Below are 17,539 nucleotides of genomic sequence, written 5' to 3' on the forward strand. Positions count from 1 at the left end.
TGGATTCAGCTAGTGTGGGTTGAGCTGTGTGCCCAGGCTGCCAGGCTGGGCTCCCCATTTTCGCTCTCTCTCCTTTCTTAACCAGCTCACATTTTGTGGGCTACCGTTATACTTCCTCCTTTGCAAACAGCCCCATCTCTGGTCTCCCTTGGGCTTTGGGCTCACTCTGGGCAGCACCCCAGGCTGGGCAAGTTCAACTCTGTTTCTTCCACACCTGCCTGGAGCAGCTGCACACAGCCCTGGTCACTGATGCACTTTCCACCAACTACAAGCCCTAGGGACCCTGGCGCCAGCCTGCAGTCCCGCTGCACCCCTCCAGCCCTCTCACTCTCTTCCACTCCCACAGATGACCATACCACACTTTCCCTCTCCGCAAACCCCACCCCTCCTTCCCACCCTCACATGAGACTGATGATGGTGCCCCTTGTTTCTCTGAGAAAATACAAGTAATTACTAAGGAATTTTCTCCTCTCCCTGCAGGAGACTGAACCTGTGGCACCCACCACCAAATCTGCCAGCCTGTTCACAGTCCCTGCCATTTCTCTCGTTAAGATGAACTGTCCCTGCATCAGCCTAAAGGTATCAGTGCTCAAAATCCCACTCCTGCTTTCCAACTCAAAGGCTTGACTCTTACAATTCATCTCTCTTCTGTATCATCAGATTTTTCCTCTCGCTATCGGATTATTGCCCTCCTGCTTCTCCTCCATTTCTCTGTTCCCCTTTACAGCAAAGTCCTTGGCAGGGCTGCCCCTGCATGCTGTCTCCACTTTCTCATCTCCTGCTCTTGAATCAGTCAAGCCAGGCTTTTGCCTTCATCCTCCTCTAAAACCATGCATGCCAAGGTCTCCTTGCCGAATCCAATGGCTACTTCTCAGCCCTCATCCTACTTGACCTCTCAGCAGCATTCAGCCCACCTGGGGCCCTCTCCTTCCTTGCCTTCCAGGACCTCACCCTCTCCTGGGCTTCCTCCTGCCTCTCTAAGCACAATTCTGTCTCTTTTGCTGGCTCTTACACATGTCCCCCTCTAAAATGCAGGGTGTTCTAGGACCCAGTCCTCAGACTTCTTCCCATCTCTCTTTATCCTCACTCTTGATGATCTCCTTGGGTCTCATGGCTTTAAACACCATCTGTATTGTAACAACTCCCAAATGTATATCCCTAGCCCTAACCGTTCCACTAAGCTTTAGACTTGTACATTTCCATTCAGTGTCTCCACTGGGGTGTTTCATACACATCTCTACCCCCACCCGACCTTAACCCTAACACTACCACATTCGACACTGAACTCTGGGTTTTCCCTCCCAGATCTATCCCACCCCAGTGTTCCCCATCTCAGTAAATGGCACCAGCAGCCGCTGAGTTGTGCCAGATCAGAACCTTGAAGTCATCTTGACCCTCTCCCACCCCATGTGCAGTCCATCAGCAAATCCTGTCAATTCTGCTATTAAAATACGGTCAGGATCCAACCGCTTCCCACCACTCTCGCAGCTATTGTCCTAGTCTGAGTCTGGATGATGGCAGTCGCTGCCGCTCTGGTCTCCACCTGCTTCCTCTCTTGCCCCTTCAGTCTTTTCTGAACCCAGAAGCCGGAGTGATTCTCTTAAAACATAAGTCAGATCATAGCTCTGCTCTGCCCAACACTCCCTAGTTCTCCCTGTATTTCTCAGAGTAAAATCCAAAGTCCTTTGGGATACTGAGGCACAGTAAAGGGGCTTCATGGTTTTTTTTGTAAACATGCATCATCTCATGTGATTAATTCAATTACTCCCTCAAAACCCTATGTGGTAGTACTGCTACCCTCATATTACAGACAAAGAAACTAAAGCTCTAAGAGGTTAAATTGCCCAGAGTCACAGGGGGATTTATGGCAGAGCTGGGATGCAAACCCCAGCCTTTGACTCCAAGTCCAGTGCACTTTCTTCTAAGCCAGGCTGGAACTGTGGGTTCTCGTTTGGGTTCTGCCACTATTTTGCTGTGTGATCTTGGGCAGTCCCTTCCCCTCTCCAGGCATCAGCTTTCTCACCTATGAGATGGGAAGGTTGGCTATGTCCTCACTCAGGGTCAGGGTTACAGCAGAGGAGCTGGGAGAGCCATTTGGATTGACCTTCCCTTCACAGCTGCCTTCAAACTTAGACTTTCGACAGGCTCTCCCAATGACAGGACACGTGCAGTTACTGACACGCACTGACTGAAAGAAGATGCTGGCTGTACAAACTTGCTGGACCCACTGCTGGTGAGGCTCTGAGAATTAATTACTTTTATACAACCATAATTATGTCGTGAATAGCACAATCCTACAGGATTATACTGTAGTAGTTAAAGGCACTGGTTTGTTGTGTTTAAACATTTGCACAGACCACACTTTTGTAACCTCATTTGGGTATCTATCTATCTATCAATCTTTTCTTTTCTTTTTTCTTTTTTTTTTTTTTTGAGATGAAGTCTTGCTCTTGTCCCCCAGGCTGCAGTGCAATAGCGCGATCTCGGTTCACTGCAACCTCCACCTCTCGGGTTCAAGCGATTCTCTTGCCTCAGCCTCCTGAGTAGCTGGGATTACAGGCACCTGCCACCATGCCCAGCTAAATTTTGTATTTTTAGTAGAGATGAGGTTCCACCATGTTGACCAGGCTGGTCTTGAACTCCTGACCTCAGGTGGTCTGCCCTCCTCAGCCTCCCAAAGTGCTGGGATTACAGGTGTGAGCCACCATACCCAGCCTGTCTGTCTGTCTGTCTACCTATCTGTCTATCTATCTATCTATCTATCTATCTATCTATCTATCTATCCATCTATCTGCCTATCTATTTATTTAGAGATGAGGTCTTGCTATGTTGCCCAGGTTGGTCTCCAACTCCTAGGCTCAAGCAATCCTTCCAACTCACATCTCAGCCTCCTGAGTAACTGAGACTACAGATGCATGCCACCACAACTGGATAATTTAGAAAAAATTACTTTTTAGAGATGAGGATCTTGCTATGATGCCCAGGCTGGTCTCAAACTCCTGGCCTCAAGTGATCTTCCCCCATCAGCCTCCCAAGTAGCTGGGATTACAGGTTGTCTTTATTTTTTAAAACCCTGGAAACCCCACCAAATGGAGATTTTGGCCCTTTTCTCCCAGGTCCCTCCTCCCAGCACCGTGACTCACTTTGAAGATATTATTGATGACCATCCTCATGGTGCCAAAAGCTGTCAGCTCCACCAGCACCATCACCACCAACTGCACCAAGTTGACCTTCCCCAGGACAGCACCCACTGAGATCAGCGACGACATAGCACTCATGGTGGCCAGCCGAATACTGGGGGAGAGAGGGAGAGCCAGGATGACTGAGAAGGAAGGATGCCTCCCATTCATTCATTCATTCATTCAACAAACACTGTTGGACACCTACTTCCTGTGGGAATAGAAGACAAGATTTCTACTCACCTGGACACTGATGCTGCAGACTGGAGTGACCATCTCTTCTCCCATTAAGGTGGCCTCTGCAGCCTGAGCCTTGTGGTCTGGCAGACGGCGTAACCACCCTGTGCCTCAGTGCCTTCATCTATGAGGCATTGATCTACACACACTCATCCGACTGAGGATGATCGGGGTGACTGTTCCCTCAGGGGATCTGACAACTGGGATTCTGCCCAGTCTTCTTTTCTGCCGCCATCATTCAGATGCTCAACAGAGGGCACTCTTCCCCCACGGGCCTGCCCACATCCAGTCACCCCCAGCCACATCTGGGGCCACTGTCCCTTTTCTCCCTCTCCGTGGCAGTGGAAAGAAACTGGATTTGGAATCAGGACAAGCCTGGCTTCCAGTCCCAGCCTTGCCACTCGAGTGGCTATTTCATCTCACTGAGCCTATTTCTCCTTCTGCAAATTAAGAATGATGATCAAACGTATCCCATGTTGGTGTCCTGGGGATGTGAAGGAGTATTCTTCCTATCGGTGTGTCTAGCACCAAGACTGGCACGAAGAACCAACTCCTGAAAAGACGCTAGCGTTATTAACACTATTACGATTCCTTCCTTCCCTCGACCAATGAGCATGCTCAGGAGGAGAAAATGATTTTTGTCTTGAAGGTACTTACGATCCAAAAAAAAAAAAAAAACGTACTTATGATCCAGACAGGCTACACCATTAGCCTGTCAACTAAGAATATATGTGATATCACAAGGCCAGTGGGGTTCATTGGAAGGAGAGGGTGATGCTGACTGGACTTATCAGGGAGGACTTCCTGGAGGAAGTGGTACTGAGCTGGAGAATCCATGGACATCCAGTCTCCCCTGAGCACTTTGCTCTGAGACTCCCTCCTCCCTCTGGCAGTTAATGATGACGATGCTACAACCACAGCAACAGTGATGATCATGATTTATTATAAGAGCATTTTGTAAAACAGGCTTGTAACAGCATCACCTCTTTTAAATTTTAACCCTATAAGGCTGGGCACAGTGGCTCATGCCTGTACTGCCAGCACTTTGGGAAGCCAAGGCAGGTGGATCACTTGAGGCCAGGGGTTCAAGACTAGCCTGGCCAACATGGTGAAACTCTGTCTCAACTAAAAATACAAAAATTACCTGGGCATGGTGGCACATGCTTGTAATCCCAGCCACTCTCGAGGCTGAGGCACGGGAGTCACTTGAAACCGGGAGGCAGAGGTTGCAGTGAGCCGAGATCGCACCACTGCACTCCAGCCTGGGCGACAGAATAAGACTCTGTCTCACAAAAAGAAAAAAAAAATTTAACTCTCTGTGCGACTCTCTGTGAAATCGTGCTAGCTTACCATTCAGTATCCCCATTTTACAGAGGGTCACGTAGAGGATTAAAATGGATTTTTTGGAAACAGTCATGCCAGCTGATCACAAATGTGAGGTTCAAATCCAGCTGGCCTAGATCCAAAGCCTGTGCTCTGAAGTCTGGACTCAGCTTCCCCAGTGTTTGCTGCAGACTATGCCCGCTTAAGCCTCAAGGACTTTAGGGGAAGGTCAGAAAAGGGCAAAGGGCATGGGGAACGACTCTTACAGGGACCAGGAATTTAGAATAAGGGGTTACTCAATGTTCCAACGTGCCTGGACAGGTTATTCCTTTTAAGTGGGTGTTCATTTCATTGACAAAGGCTTAACTCAGGAGCGTGTGTGCCGGCGGCGGTACTTCATTCCTCAAGGGCCAGTTTGTGCTGGGGAGGTGCTAAGACAGTGATGTGCAGTGGTCAGGAGCGCGCTCTCAGGTCTAGGCTGCCTGGGCTGGAATCTTGACTCAGCCACTTTCTGGCTGTGTGATCCTGGGCAACTTATTTAATCACTCTGTGCCTTGGTGCCTCCATTTATAAGGTGGACCAAATGCCTCTGGAGCCACGGTAAGGGCAAAGTGAGTTGATATATGTCAAGTGCAATAAAAGAGTTGGTTATTGCTATTATCTTCTAGGGAGAGTCCTGGAGATTTCAAAATACATTAAAAATGTCACACTTTTAAGGCCAGGAATGGTGGCTCACACCTGTAATCTTGGCACTTTGGGAGGCTGAGGTGGGAGGACTGCTTAAGGCCTGGAGTTTGAGACCAGCCTGGGCAACATAGTGAGACTCCATCTCTACAAAAAGCAAAAAAAAAAAAAGCTAGGTGTGGTGGTGTGTGCCTGTGGTCTCAGCTACTCAGGAGGCTGTAATTCCAGTACTTTTCGGAGCCGAGGTGGGCAGATCACTTGAGCCCAGGAATTTGAGACCAGCCTGAGCAACACAGTGAGATCCTGTCTCTGCAGAAGACAGAAAAATCAGCTAGGCATGGTGGTGTGCACCCATAGTCCCAGCTACTTGGGAGGCTGAGGCAGGAGGATCACCTGAACCCAGTGAGGTTGAGGCTGAGTGAGCCATGATCGTGCCACTTCACTCCAGCCTGGACAACGGAATGAGACTCTGTCTCAAAAACAGTTTTAGGCCAGCCACAGTGGCTCATGCCTGTAATCCCAGTACTTTGGGAGGCCTAGACGGGTGGATCACTTGAGGTCAGGAGTTCGAGACCAACCTGACCCACCTGGTGAAACCCCGTCCCTACTAAAAATACAAAAATGAGCTGGGCATGGTAGCGGGTGCCTGCAAAAAATTTAACTCAGGAGGCTGAGGTGGGAGGATCACTTGAGCCCAGGAGGCAGAGGGCGCAGTGAGCTATGATTGTACCACTGTACTCCAGACTGGGCAACAGAGCAAGACCCTGTCTCTAAAAAAATACAAATAAAAAATTTAAAACATCCCACTTCAGGGTTCTGTTTATTTTCATATTTGTTCCAATAGCCATTTGCTAAGTTATTAGTATGTGAGGAAAACAAAGAACAATGTCGAGTAAGATAGGCCACTCCCCTGAAGGGACTCAAAACAGAACCAGATCAGTCTCAAGTCAAGTGGCACAAGCTGGAGTGTTGCCAAGGAGGAGTACCTTGTCCCCAGGGGCAGGCCTGGGCACCACCCATCAGCACAGCCCTGACAGTCAGGAAGGAGCCAGTTTCAGCAGGGGTCACCCCTAGGGGGATCCAAGCAGTCGGGGTGGGGCAGGGGAGTTCACTCAGGCTATGAGTGACTTCTCTCTCTTCTCGTCTTCCTGGATTAAGTCAAGAACAAACAGGTCCCTGTGGACATCAGATGAAGGGAGCAGCCCTAGACGCCTCCTGCCCCATACTGCTGTGGTGCAGAAGGCTGAAGGCTGGTGTGACCTTAAGCTAAGGCAGCAACACCAAACCAGGGCCACCACCGTTTGAATTCCCCCAGGGTGCCCTTTGTCACTTCCCAGGTGGATGCAGTGTGTGCATGCGTGTGTGTGTGTGTGTGTGTGTGTGTGTGTGTGTGTGTGTGTGTGTGTATTGAATCCCCATGGGAATTAACTCTAAGACTGTTTTTTTTGTTTTGTTTTGTTTTGTTTCTGAGACAGAGCCTCGCTCTGTTGCCCAGGCTACAGTGCAATGGCACGATCTTGGCTCACTATAGCCTCCACCTCCTGGGTTCAAGTGATTCACCTGCCTCAACCTCCCAAGTAGCTGGGATTACAGGCGCCTGCCACCACACCCAGCTAATTTTTGTGTTTTTAGTAGAGACAGGATTTCACCATGTTGTTCAGGTTGGTCTCGAATTCCTGACCTCAGGTAATCCACCTGCCTAGGCCTCCCAAAGTACTAGGATTACAGGCATGAACCACCACGCCTGGCCTAAAACTGGTTTTTTGTTTGTTTTTTTTTTGAGACGGAGTCTCGCTCTGTCGCCCAGGCTGGAGTACAGTGGCATGATCTCGGCTCACTGCAAACTCCGCCTCCTGGGTTCACGCCATTCTCCTGCCTCAGCCTCCCGAGTGGCTGGGACTACAGGCACCTGCCACCACGCCCGGCTAATATTTTGTATTTTTAGTAGAGACAGGGTTTCTCCGTGTTAGCCAGGATGGTCTCGATCTCCTGACCTCATGATCCACCTGCCTTGGCCTCCCAAAGTGCTGGGATTACAGGCGTGAGCCACCACACCCCGCCCCTAAAACTGTTTTTTGAGACAGGGTCTCACTCTGTTGTCCAGGCTGGAGTGAAGTGGCATGATCATGGCTCACTCAGCCTCAACCTCACTGGGTTCAGGTGATCCTCCTGCCTCAGCTTCCCAAGTAGCTGGGACCGTGGGTGCACACCACCACACCTAGCTAATTTTTCAATTTTCTGCAGAGACAGGGTCTCACTGCATTGCTCAGGCTGGTCTCAAACTTCTGGGCTCAAGTGATCTGCCCACCTCGGCTCCCAAAAGTACTGGGATTACAGGTGTGACCCACAATGCCCAGCCTCTAAAACTTTTAAAAAAGAAAAATACATAGAGTTTTTTTCCCCCAGGGCCAATCGGGAGCTGGCTAGACTGTGTTTCATGTTCTGACCGCTCTGGATCATGTGGAAAAGGTTATAATAAAAAGTTGGAGCCATCTCCACCACTTAGCTGTGTGGCCCTAGGCAAGTGCCTTGCCCTCTCTGAGCTTCCACTTCCTTACCTGTATACCAGGTTAGATCCCTACCTGGAAGAGTTAAACAAAATAATATTTGTGGAGTGCTCAGCACAGTTCCTGGCTCATAGAGTAATGTTTAACAGCAGTGCCCAGAGGTTTAGCAGGGTCTTAGAAGGGGGGGCTGGAATGGCCTTGAGAGGCCTTGAGAGGTCCCTAAGATGCCTAGGATGCCTGGGCAGCACAGAGATTCAGAGTTTTGAACAAAACAAAACAATGTTACAGGAAAAAATTTAGCCTAGTTCCTCCTATTAAGTGCCAATGCCCTTTTAAAATGTGTATAGCTTGATGTGTAACCATCACCCAGGTGAACACAGAGAACATTTTCTGCATCCCATGAGGTTATTTTGTGTTCCTTCCTAATCAATATCCACTTCCTGCCCAGGTAACCACTATTCTGATTTCTAGCACCATACATTAGTTGTGATGGTTCTTAGCATTTCACACAAATGCATCTAAACAAAGCACAGGTAATTTAATGAAAATAAAGGCGTGGCTATTTCTTGTCTAGCAGCATTAGGGGGCTGAAAGTCCTTTCTTTTCAAGAGAATGTCTCTCAGGCTGGTCGTGGTGGCTCATGTCTGTAATCCCAGCACTTTGGGAGGCCGAGGCGGGCAGATCACCTGAGGTCAGGAGTTTGAGACTAGCCTGACCAACACGGAGAAACCCTATCTCTACTAAAAATACAAAATCAGCCAGGTGCGGTGGCACATGCCTGTAATCCCAGCTACTCAGGAGGCTGAGGCAGGAGAATCGCTTGAACCCAGAAGGCTGAGGTTGTGGTGTGCCGAGATAGCACCACTGCACTCCAGCCTGGACAACAAAAGCGAAACTCCGTCTCAAAAAAAAAAAAAATAGAATGTCTTTCTAGGTGTGGCATGCCTATTTCTCTCTGTCTAACGTGTTTCTTACTTTTTCCATAAACTTATATTGATTATGTAACTTTACAAAATCATAATCGACAATAACAGGAAAGAAAGGATGCAGGAGGAATGTAGGCCTGGACTCCTTGTGATACACAGAGTAGGGCTGTCCAGTAAAATACAGGATGCCCGTTAAATTTGAATTTTAAACAATGAATAATCTTTTAGTATAAGGATGTCCTAAATATTGCACCGCATTGGTGCTAGACAGAGAGGAGCCAATATCCCAGATCTTTTGGAACCTGTCCTTTCGGGTTCCATTCCCTCTATGACCCAGAAGTGATCCAGCCACCATCCCAATACCTGAGCAGTCTGATGACCACCTTCCCGGGAGGGAACTGGCTCAGGAAGCCGTCCAGCAGGATTGCCCACTGCACACCAAGCGCCAGCATGAAGAGGTTGAAGGCCACACTGCTCCAGCTGTGTCTCCGCAAGTTCGAGGTGAGGAAGCCCAAGCCAAGGGCCGCCATCACGGTCAGATCTTGGCCGACTGCTCAGTGGGGAGATGGCGAGAAGGAGGAGGGGGAAGCAGACGAGATTTAGGGTGGTGTGAAATTAGAGTCTTACAAAATGGCAGCTGGAAGGGACATGCGAGATCATTTACAAGTATTTTGTCAAGTTACTTTGCCTCTTTGAGCCTCAATGTTCTCAGCTGAATAATGGGGATAACATACACATGTCGTGTGGGGATAAGGTAAGGATTAGAGGAGCTAAAGCTAATTAAGCACTTAGGGCAGGGCCTGGCCCATATGACTGCTCAGTAAATGTGGCAATTATTGTATTATTAAACCTAATAATAAGAACAAGTGTAAAGCACACGTGCTCGACGCACATGGACACTCAGTAAAGGTCATTGCTGCCGTTATTGCATATCAGGGCCAACTCCTGGCTGGGCACATGAGAAAATAAGACCACAGAAGCCAAGTGACTTGGCCCAGGACACACAGAAAAGAGCGGGCAGAGATAGGCCCAGTGCTCTTGTTTTTGGGAACCACATAATCTTCACAGCAAACCTCCCTCCCTTTGCCACCTGCTGCGACGGACCTGGGGAGCTGGCTGGCAGAAAACATCAGGGCCATCTGGGTAGCCCTCACCTTTCCCAGTCTCAGACCCTGGGCAGAGGCTGCTGTGGCAGGTGAGTGGAAGAGACGCACCTGAGGACAGGGAGGGGCCCAGCAAAGCGAAGAGGGTGAGCACTTTGGTTTAATTCCAGTTTTGAAAAAGGGTTAGCAGCTTAGATCCAGAACGAGACAAACTTGGGTTCAAATCAGGACTCTGGCACCCTCTAACTGTGTGGTCTTGATCTAGTTACTTAACATCTCTGAGCTTTATAACAGCCTACATTTCTTAAGCGTTTACCATGTGCCTATGCTGTTTTAATCACTTTACATAGACTATCTTGTTTCGTTCTCACAACACTCTGACGTGGGTGCTGTTACTGTCACCATTTTACAGATATGAAAACCAAGGCACAGAGGAGTTACGTAACTTGCCCCGGTAGGTAGAGCTAAGATTTTTTTTTTTTTTTAATTTTGAGATAGAGTTTCACTCTTGTCACCCAGGCTGGAGTACAGTGGCGAGATCTCGGCTCACTGCAACCTCTGCCTCCTGGGTTCAAGTGATTCTCCTGCCTCAGCCTCCCAAGTAGCTGGGATTACAGGTGCCCGCCACCATGCCCGGCTAATTTTTGTATTTTTAATAGAGAAGGAGTTTCACTATGTTGGTCAAGCTGGTCTCGCACTCCTGACCTCAAGTGATCTGCCCGCCTCAGTTTCCCAAAGTGATGGGATTACAGACATGAGCCACAGGGCCCGGCCTACAGCCAAGATTTAAACCTAGATAATCTGCTGGAGCCTGTGCCTTGGACTACCACACCATCTGCCCTCCCTCTTCCTGTTCTTGTCTGCTAAATAGGGGAAATGATCATATCTCCTTCATTAGGTTGCCAGAATCAAATGGTATATGTAATGCACATAATTGCTCCAAATTGTAAAAGCTGTTTTATCAATAATCACCAACTGTTTTCGCACATGAATAAATGACTGGAGAGAGAGAGATCTTGAAGAATTTTTTTTTTTCCATCATGAATATTGCCTCTAAGTTTGGGAGATGTTTTACTTTTTTAGTTTTAGTGTTTAAATTTTCTGCAACCAGCATGTAGACAATTTTTTTTTTTTTTTGAGACAGAGTCTCTCTGTTGCCCCCGTTGGAGTGCAGTGGTGTGATTGCGGCTTGCTGCAACCTCCGCCTCCGGGGTTCAAGTGATTCTTGTGCTTCAGCCTCCTGTGCTTCAGCGGGAACCACAGGCGCGTGCCGCCATGCCTGGCTAATTTTTATATTTTTAGTAGAGACAGGGTTTCACTATATTGGCCAAGCTGGTCTCGAACTCCTGACCTCATGTAATCCACCCGCCTCCGTCTCCCAAAGTGCTGGGATTACAGGCATGAGCCACCGTGTCCAGCCTAGACAATGTTTTTTAAAAAGGTGGAAGGGGAAGCATAGGCTTGGAGTTCACAGAGCTCTGTTCGAGCCCAGCTCTATCATTTCCTATTAGATTAAACCTCACTAAATTGCCACCAATTGACTCTTTTGGACATATAAAAATATTAATTTAGGAGGCTGAGGTGGGCGGATCATGAGGTCACCAGTTCGAGACCAGCCTGGCCAACATGGTGAAACCCCATCTCTACTAAAATTACAAAAAAATTCGCTGGGTGTGTTGGCGGGCACCTGTAATCCCAGCTACTCGGGAGGCTGAGGTAGGAGAATCGCTTGAACCCGGGAGGCGGAGGTTGCAGTGAGCCGAGACCGCACCACTGCACTCCAGCCTGGGCGACACAGTGAGACTCCGTCTCAAAATAAATAAATAAATAAATAAAATAAAATATCAATTTTTGTGTTTCAACTTCATAGCCCTGTGGTCTTGTAAGTTGCTTACTTTCCTTATCAGCTAAATAAGGGTAATTAGACCCACCTCAGAGGTTGCTGGGAAATCCAAAGGAAATAATGTTTCGTTCAGGTGCTTAGTACAGTGCCTGGCACACGGAGAACGCTCAATAAATAGTGGCTATTCATCAACATCATCATGACAATCACAGCAATAGGAACTCACCTGCCACTGGTCTCCGGCCCTGGCTTTGATAACAATGAGAAGCTCTCATTACTGGAACTCTCCAAAGTCTCAGAAAAAGTCTTTGATTTATAAAGTACATTTAAAGTCACTTCCATTGAAACATACACACACCTAGGGTCTGCCAGAGAGGACAAGGGAGGACACTGACATTTCCAAATCAACCTGACACCACCAGGATATAGGAGGCCCCCAAGGACCTCCACGGGACCTGGGGATTTGGGGCGTGGGTGAGAAGTGGGCATTAGGAAGGATTCAACTCTTTGCACTTCTTCTGACAGCAGGGAGGGAGGTACAGGGACTGTTTCTGTCTCCTGCTTGCATCCTTAGGAATGGGGGTGTGTGGCCAGGGGACATTATATACAGAGGTTCCTCTTGGGATTACTCAAATTCCCTCAGGAGCCAAGCAGGAAATATATATATGAAGGTGCAATGCACATGTGGGAGCAGTGAGGCTCGTGTTCAGTAGGAGACTGCACGCCCAACTTAAGATATGCAAATTCAACCTTTTATTAAACACGATTGTTAAAGTGCATCTGCCATTTTGCAGCAATGCTGTAATGCATGGGGTCCATACTTACTGAAGATTCCATGAGTAGCGCAATTCTTCCATTTTCCTCTCATTTTACAGAAGGGGACCAGAGAGAGCCTGTGAGGGGCGCCCATGACCGGGCCCAGAGGAGAATTGTACTTTCTAAGGAAGACCTTCAGGAAAAGTTTATGAAAGCCCCACAACTTGGAGAAAGAAAATCTAACCTGGTAGTTCAGCAGTGAACTAACTACCAGGTCCCAAAACATGCCAGCAGCAGAGCCCAGCTCTGAATGCCTGGAATATGTCCTTGCACAGGCTAGGCTGTCTCTAGCTCTTTTTCTCTCACCTCACTAAGCGATCTTAGGCAAGTCCATTATCCTCTTTAGGCCTCAGTTTCCCTGTCTGTAACATATAGGAGTTGGACTTGATACTCTCTAAGGCTTTTACAGCTCTGGAATATTCCAAAGAAGTTAGTGGAAGATGGGGAGAGGAGAGTTGCCTGGATAAGGGCAGAGTTGGGGCCCTAAAGATGAGGAAGTCAGACCGGGTGTGGTGGCTCATACCTGTAATCCCAGCACAATCCCAGCACTTTGGGAGGCCAAGGAGGGAGGACTGCTTGAGCTGAGGAGTTCAAGACCAGCCTAGGCAACATAGCAAGACCTTGTCTCTACAAAAAATACAAAATTAGTTGTGCGTGGTGGCGAGTGCCTGTAGTCCCAGCTACTCGGGAGGCTGAGGTGGGAGGATGGCTTGTGCCTAGGAGGTTAAGGCTGCAGTGAGCCGCGATCACACCACTACACTCCAGCAGCCTGGGTGACAGAGGGAGACCCTGTTTCAAAAAAAAAAAAAAAAAAAAAGGCCAGGAACGGTGACTTATGCCTGTAATCCTAGCAATTTGGGAGGCTGAGGTGGGCAGATCACTTGAAGTCATGAGTTTGACACCAGCCTGGCCAACATGGTGAAACCCCAACTCTACTAAAAATACAAAAATTAGCCTGGCATGGTGGCGCATGCCTGTAATCCCAGCTACTCAGGAGGCTGAGGCAGGAGAATCGCTTGAACCCAGAAGGCTGAGGTTGCAGTGAGCCGAGATCGCACCACTGTACTCCAGCCTGGATGACAGAGTGAGACTCTGGCTCAAAAAAAAAAGACAGAGATGAAGAAGTCAGAGGATCCTGGGTGGGGGCTTTATCGGTCACAGCTGCTGCCCCTGATCCCGATTTCCTGATTCCAGGTAGAGGCGCTCGGGGCTCCACACTGTCCCTGAGAGAGGAATTGTGCCTCAGCCAACAAGATGAAATTAGGGCAGCAGTTTCCATGAGCTGTTGACAGAGCTCATGCACCCCAAACTGGTCAGGAAATAACATTTGATCAGGCTTCTCCTCCCCCTGCCCCCTTATCCTCCCACCTCTCCTGGGCTCCAGGCCCATTTCCACCCCTCCATTATCTGGGCTCCCGCTTCAGGGCTGGGCCCCAGCTTGGAGCATCCTGATTGGTGTCAGCCTCCACCTCTCACAGTCTGCTCTGCACTCACATCAGCTGCTGGTTTGATAAGCTAATGGGCTCTAAGGTGTTCAGGGGTGATAAGAATTGTATGTGCTACCTGGGCGCCCATGCCTGGGCCCAGAGGGGAATTGTACATTCTACGGAAAGCCTTCAGGAAAAGTTGATGAAAGCCTCATGACTTGCAGAAAGAAGTCTAACCTGGTAGTTCAGCAGCGAGAGATAAGGCAATACTCACCATCGTTGTAACAGCAGGCACATAGACAGTACCCCACGTTCCAGGCACTCTTCTACGTGCCTTACAGACTTACCCCACTTAGCCTCAGGCAGGAGGTACAATTTATTATCCCCATTTTAGAGATGGGGAAAGGGAGGCACAGAGAGGTGCTATAACTAGTCCAAGTCACAGAGCTAGTAAATGGTAGCAGGAGGATTCGAACCCTACCTACCTAGATTTAACCATTATGCCATCCTGCCTTTCTATACAGCATATATAGAGTTAACAGTGATGAACAGTGTGGGTCTCTGAATCAGGTTGTCGGTGTTCAGAGCCTGGCTCTTCCCGTGTCCCAGCTTCCTGAGCTGTAAAATTGGGATGAAACAATGCCACCTGCTCAGAGGATTGCCATGAGCACTGAGCTCACTGGCTCATGCAAGTCACTTCGCCCAGCATTGGGTACGTAGTGAGTGTAACTATTACCCCGCGCCGGCTGCTGATTAGCGGTGTGACTTTAGGCAAGACTGCTCTCCCCCAGGCCTGTTGCAAAGAGACCACTTGCAAAGAGTTCGTTTGGATAACAGCATTTTGGCCTTCTGAGTCCATCCCCGTGGGCAGCTGCCTCCTCCGGTCAGCTGCCTCTGTGAATCTGGATCTGCGCCCCCTCCCACTCTTGCCCCTCCCTCTGGCCTGCAGAAACTTCAGCACCAACAGCTCTGAAGACAGATCCAGCTTCACTCCCCCAGGCTCTAGGGTTGACCTCCACGCTGTGCTCCCACTGCTGCCTGGGAAGACCTCTGCAGCCTCAGGCTGCCGCCACCTCCTCACCCACAGCCTCTACTCTACTGGCGACTCTCACCCCTGCAGCAGCCTGGGAAGAAAAACAGATTTCCCAAAGGGGCAGACCAAAGCTGCAGTGTGGAAGGTGCCAGGGTTTGGAGTGTTTACATGTCACTGGGAAAACTCCTCTGTCTTCTAGTAGCCCCTCTCTCTGCCTTTGAGGAGTATGGGGTGGGGATGCGGGACTGAGTGGTATCCACAGCACAGGACCCAGGATAGTCTCCCAGTTTGGTAGCCTTAGGGAAGCTCTGCCTGGTAGGCAATTGTTATAGTAATGGCCCCCAATGAATCACCAACTGCCAAACATGTGAATGAGGTCATCTGAGGCCATCCTACCCCAAACTGCAGATGCATGAATGACCCTGGGTGAAACCAACAGAAGAACTGCCCAGCTGAACCCAGCCCAGTTGTTGCACCACAGAATCACGATCATGAGTAAATTAAAAGGTTGCTATTTTAAGCCACTAAGTTTGGGGTGGCTGTTATGCAGCAATAGGTAACTGATACTCTCTGCTTCCCCTAAGCATATCATAGGCCCCTTAACTCCAAGCCCAGAATGAACATATCATTGTTCATTCATCCTCACGATCTGTCCCTCCCCTTCTGACTCTCATCTCAGGAACTGGTACCTCTCTATGCCAAATCATACATCTGCAGCCAGCCTTAACTCCCCACTCTTTTCATCAAGTACAGCTGATTTTATCTCCTAAATATCTCTAGAATCTCCTCCACTGCCCCTGCCCATCTGGTCTCATCACAGGTCATCCAGACAAGTAGTCACTACAGCAAAGAACACACACCCCAGAAAATGCTCAATACAATCACCAGGGTAGCTGGAAGAAAACAAGCAATTCTAGTTTTATTTTTATTTAAAAAATTAAGAAATTAAAGCTTTGGGGCCAGGCGCGGTGGCTCACACCTGTAATCCCAGCACTTTGGGAGGCTGAGGCGGGTGGATCACCTGAGGTTGGAGGTTTGAGACCAGCCTGACCAACATGGAGAAACCCCGTCTCTACTAAAAATACAAAATTAGCTGGGCGTGGTGGCGCATGCCTGTAATCCCAGCTACTCAGGAGGCTGAGGCAGGAGAATTACTTGAACCTGGGAGGCGGAGGTTGCGGTGAGCCGAGATCGCACCACTGCACTCCCCTGGGCAATAAGAGCAAAACTCTGTCTCAAAAAAAAAAAAAAAAAAAAAAAGCTTTTGATAATAAAAGCTAATACTCTTTATGTGTGTCAATTCATTTATCCTTTCAACAACTTAATGAAACAAGTACTATCATCCTCTGACAGAAGTTGAAACAGAGACAGAAAGAAGTTGACTAATCTGCCCAAGGTCTCTAAGATACAGAGGCAAGATTTGAATCAGTCTAGCTCCAGGAATTCTCCAACTTTCATGCACAGAAGAATCACCCAGAGGGCTTGTGAAAACACTGATTGCTGGGCCCCAGGCCCAGAGCTTCTGATCAGTAGGTCTGGGCTAGGGCCTGAGAATCTGCATTTCTACTAAATTTCCAGGAGATGCTGAGGCAGCAGGTCTGGGGACCACACTTTGAGAAACATGGATCTAGGCTATTCTATCTCTAAAGGTACTTTGTGAAGTTTTCAATTCTGCAAATATTTAATATTCAGATTCACCCAGAAGCCACCCCTCACTTGCTCAGCATGTCATACAGCCTTGAGTCTCCTAGCTTTGGAAGGTGCCCTAAGGGAATATTGGTCCAATGAGAAGGATTCGATATGCATTTTTCTATATTCATCATGTTGCAACTAATGGCAGGGTTTTATGTTTTATTTATTTTTACTTTCATTTTTTTTTTTTTTGAGATAGAGTCTCGCTCTGTTGCCCAGGCTGGAGTGCAGTGGCGTAATCTCAGCTCACTGAAAGCTCCGCCTCCTGGGTTCACGCCATTCTCCTGCCTCAGCCTCCCGAGCAGCTGGGACTACAGGCACCCGCCACCACACCCGGCTAATTTTTTGGATTTTTAGTAGAGACGGGGTTTCACCGTGTTAGCCAGGATGGTTTCCATCTCCAGACCTCGTGATCTGCCCGCCTCGGCCTCCCAAAGTGCTGGGATTACAGGCGTGAGCCACCGCACCCAGTCTTTATGTTTTATTTATATTTTTAAATTTGTTATTATGTCCTCGCTTCACCTCAAATATTTTTATTTTTTTTGAGACAGGGTGTTGCTCTGTCACCCGTGCTGGAGTGAAGTGGTACAATCCCATCCCACTGCAGCCTCAAGCTGCCAGGCTCAAGCAATCCTCTCACCTCAGCCTACTGAGTAGCTGGGACTACAGGCATGTGCCACCACACTGGGTTAAATTTTAAAGTTTTTTTTTGTTGTTAGCAATGGGGGGGCAGGTCTCCCTGTGTTTCCTAGGCTGGTCTTGAACTCCT

The 17,539-nt window shown here is 48.6% G+C and overlaps 1 protein-coding gene across 7 annotated transcripts in view; it reads right to left on the reverse strand.

Moving 5' to 3' along the window:
* RHCE (Rh blood group CcEe antigens) overlaps positions 1-17,539 on the reverse strand; it is a 68,250-nt gene that overhangs the window by 37,549 nt on the left and 13,162 nt on the right. For 6 of the 7 annotated variants that reach the window (XM_030805615.1, XM_030805616.1, XM_030805610.1 and 3 more), the window contains exons 2-3: positions 9,220-9,406; positions 3,144-3,294 (exon numbers count right to left, since the gene is read on the reverse strand). In XM_030805615.1, coding sequence (XP_030661475.1) covers positions 3,144-3,294; positions 9,220-9,406 — 338 coding nt within the window. The remainder of the gene's footprint in view (positions 1-3,143; positions 3,295-9,219; positions 9,407-17,539) is intronic. The other variant, XM_030805614.1, reaches the window with a different exon arrangement.

The sequence above is a fragment of the Nomascus leucogenys genome, chromosome 24 (assembly GCF_006542625.1).
Source record: "Nomascus leucogenys isolate Asia chromosome 24, Asia_NLE_v1, whole genome shotgun sequence".
NCBI classification, from domain to species: domain Eukaryota; kingdom Metazoa; phylum Chordata; class Mammalia; order Primates; family Hylobatidae; genus Nomascus; species Nomascus leucogenys.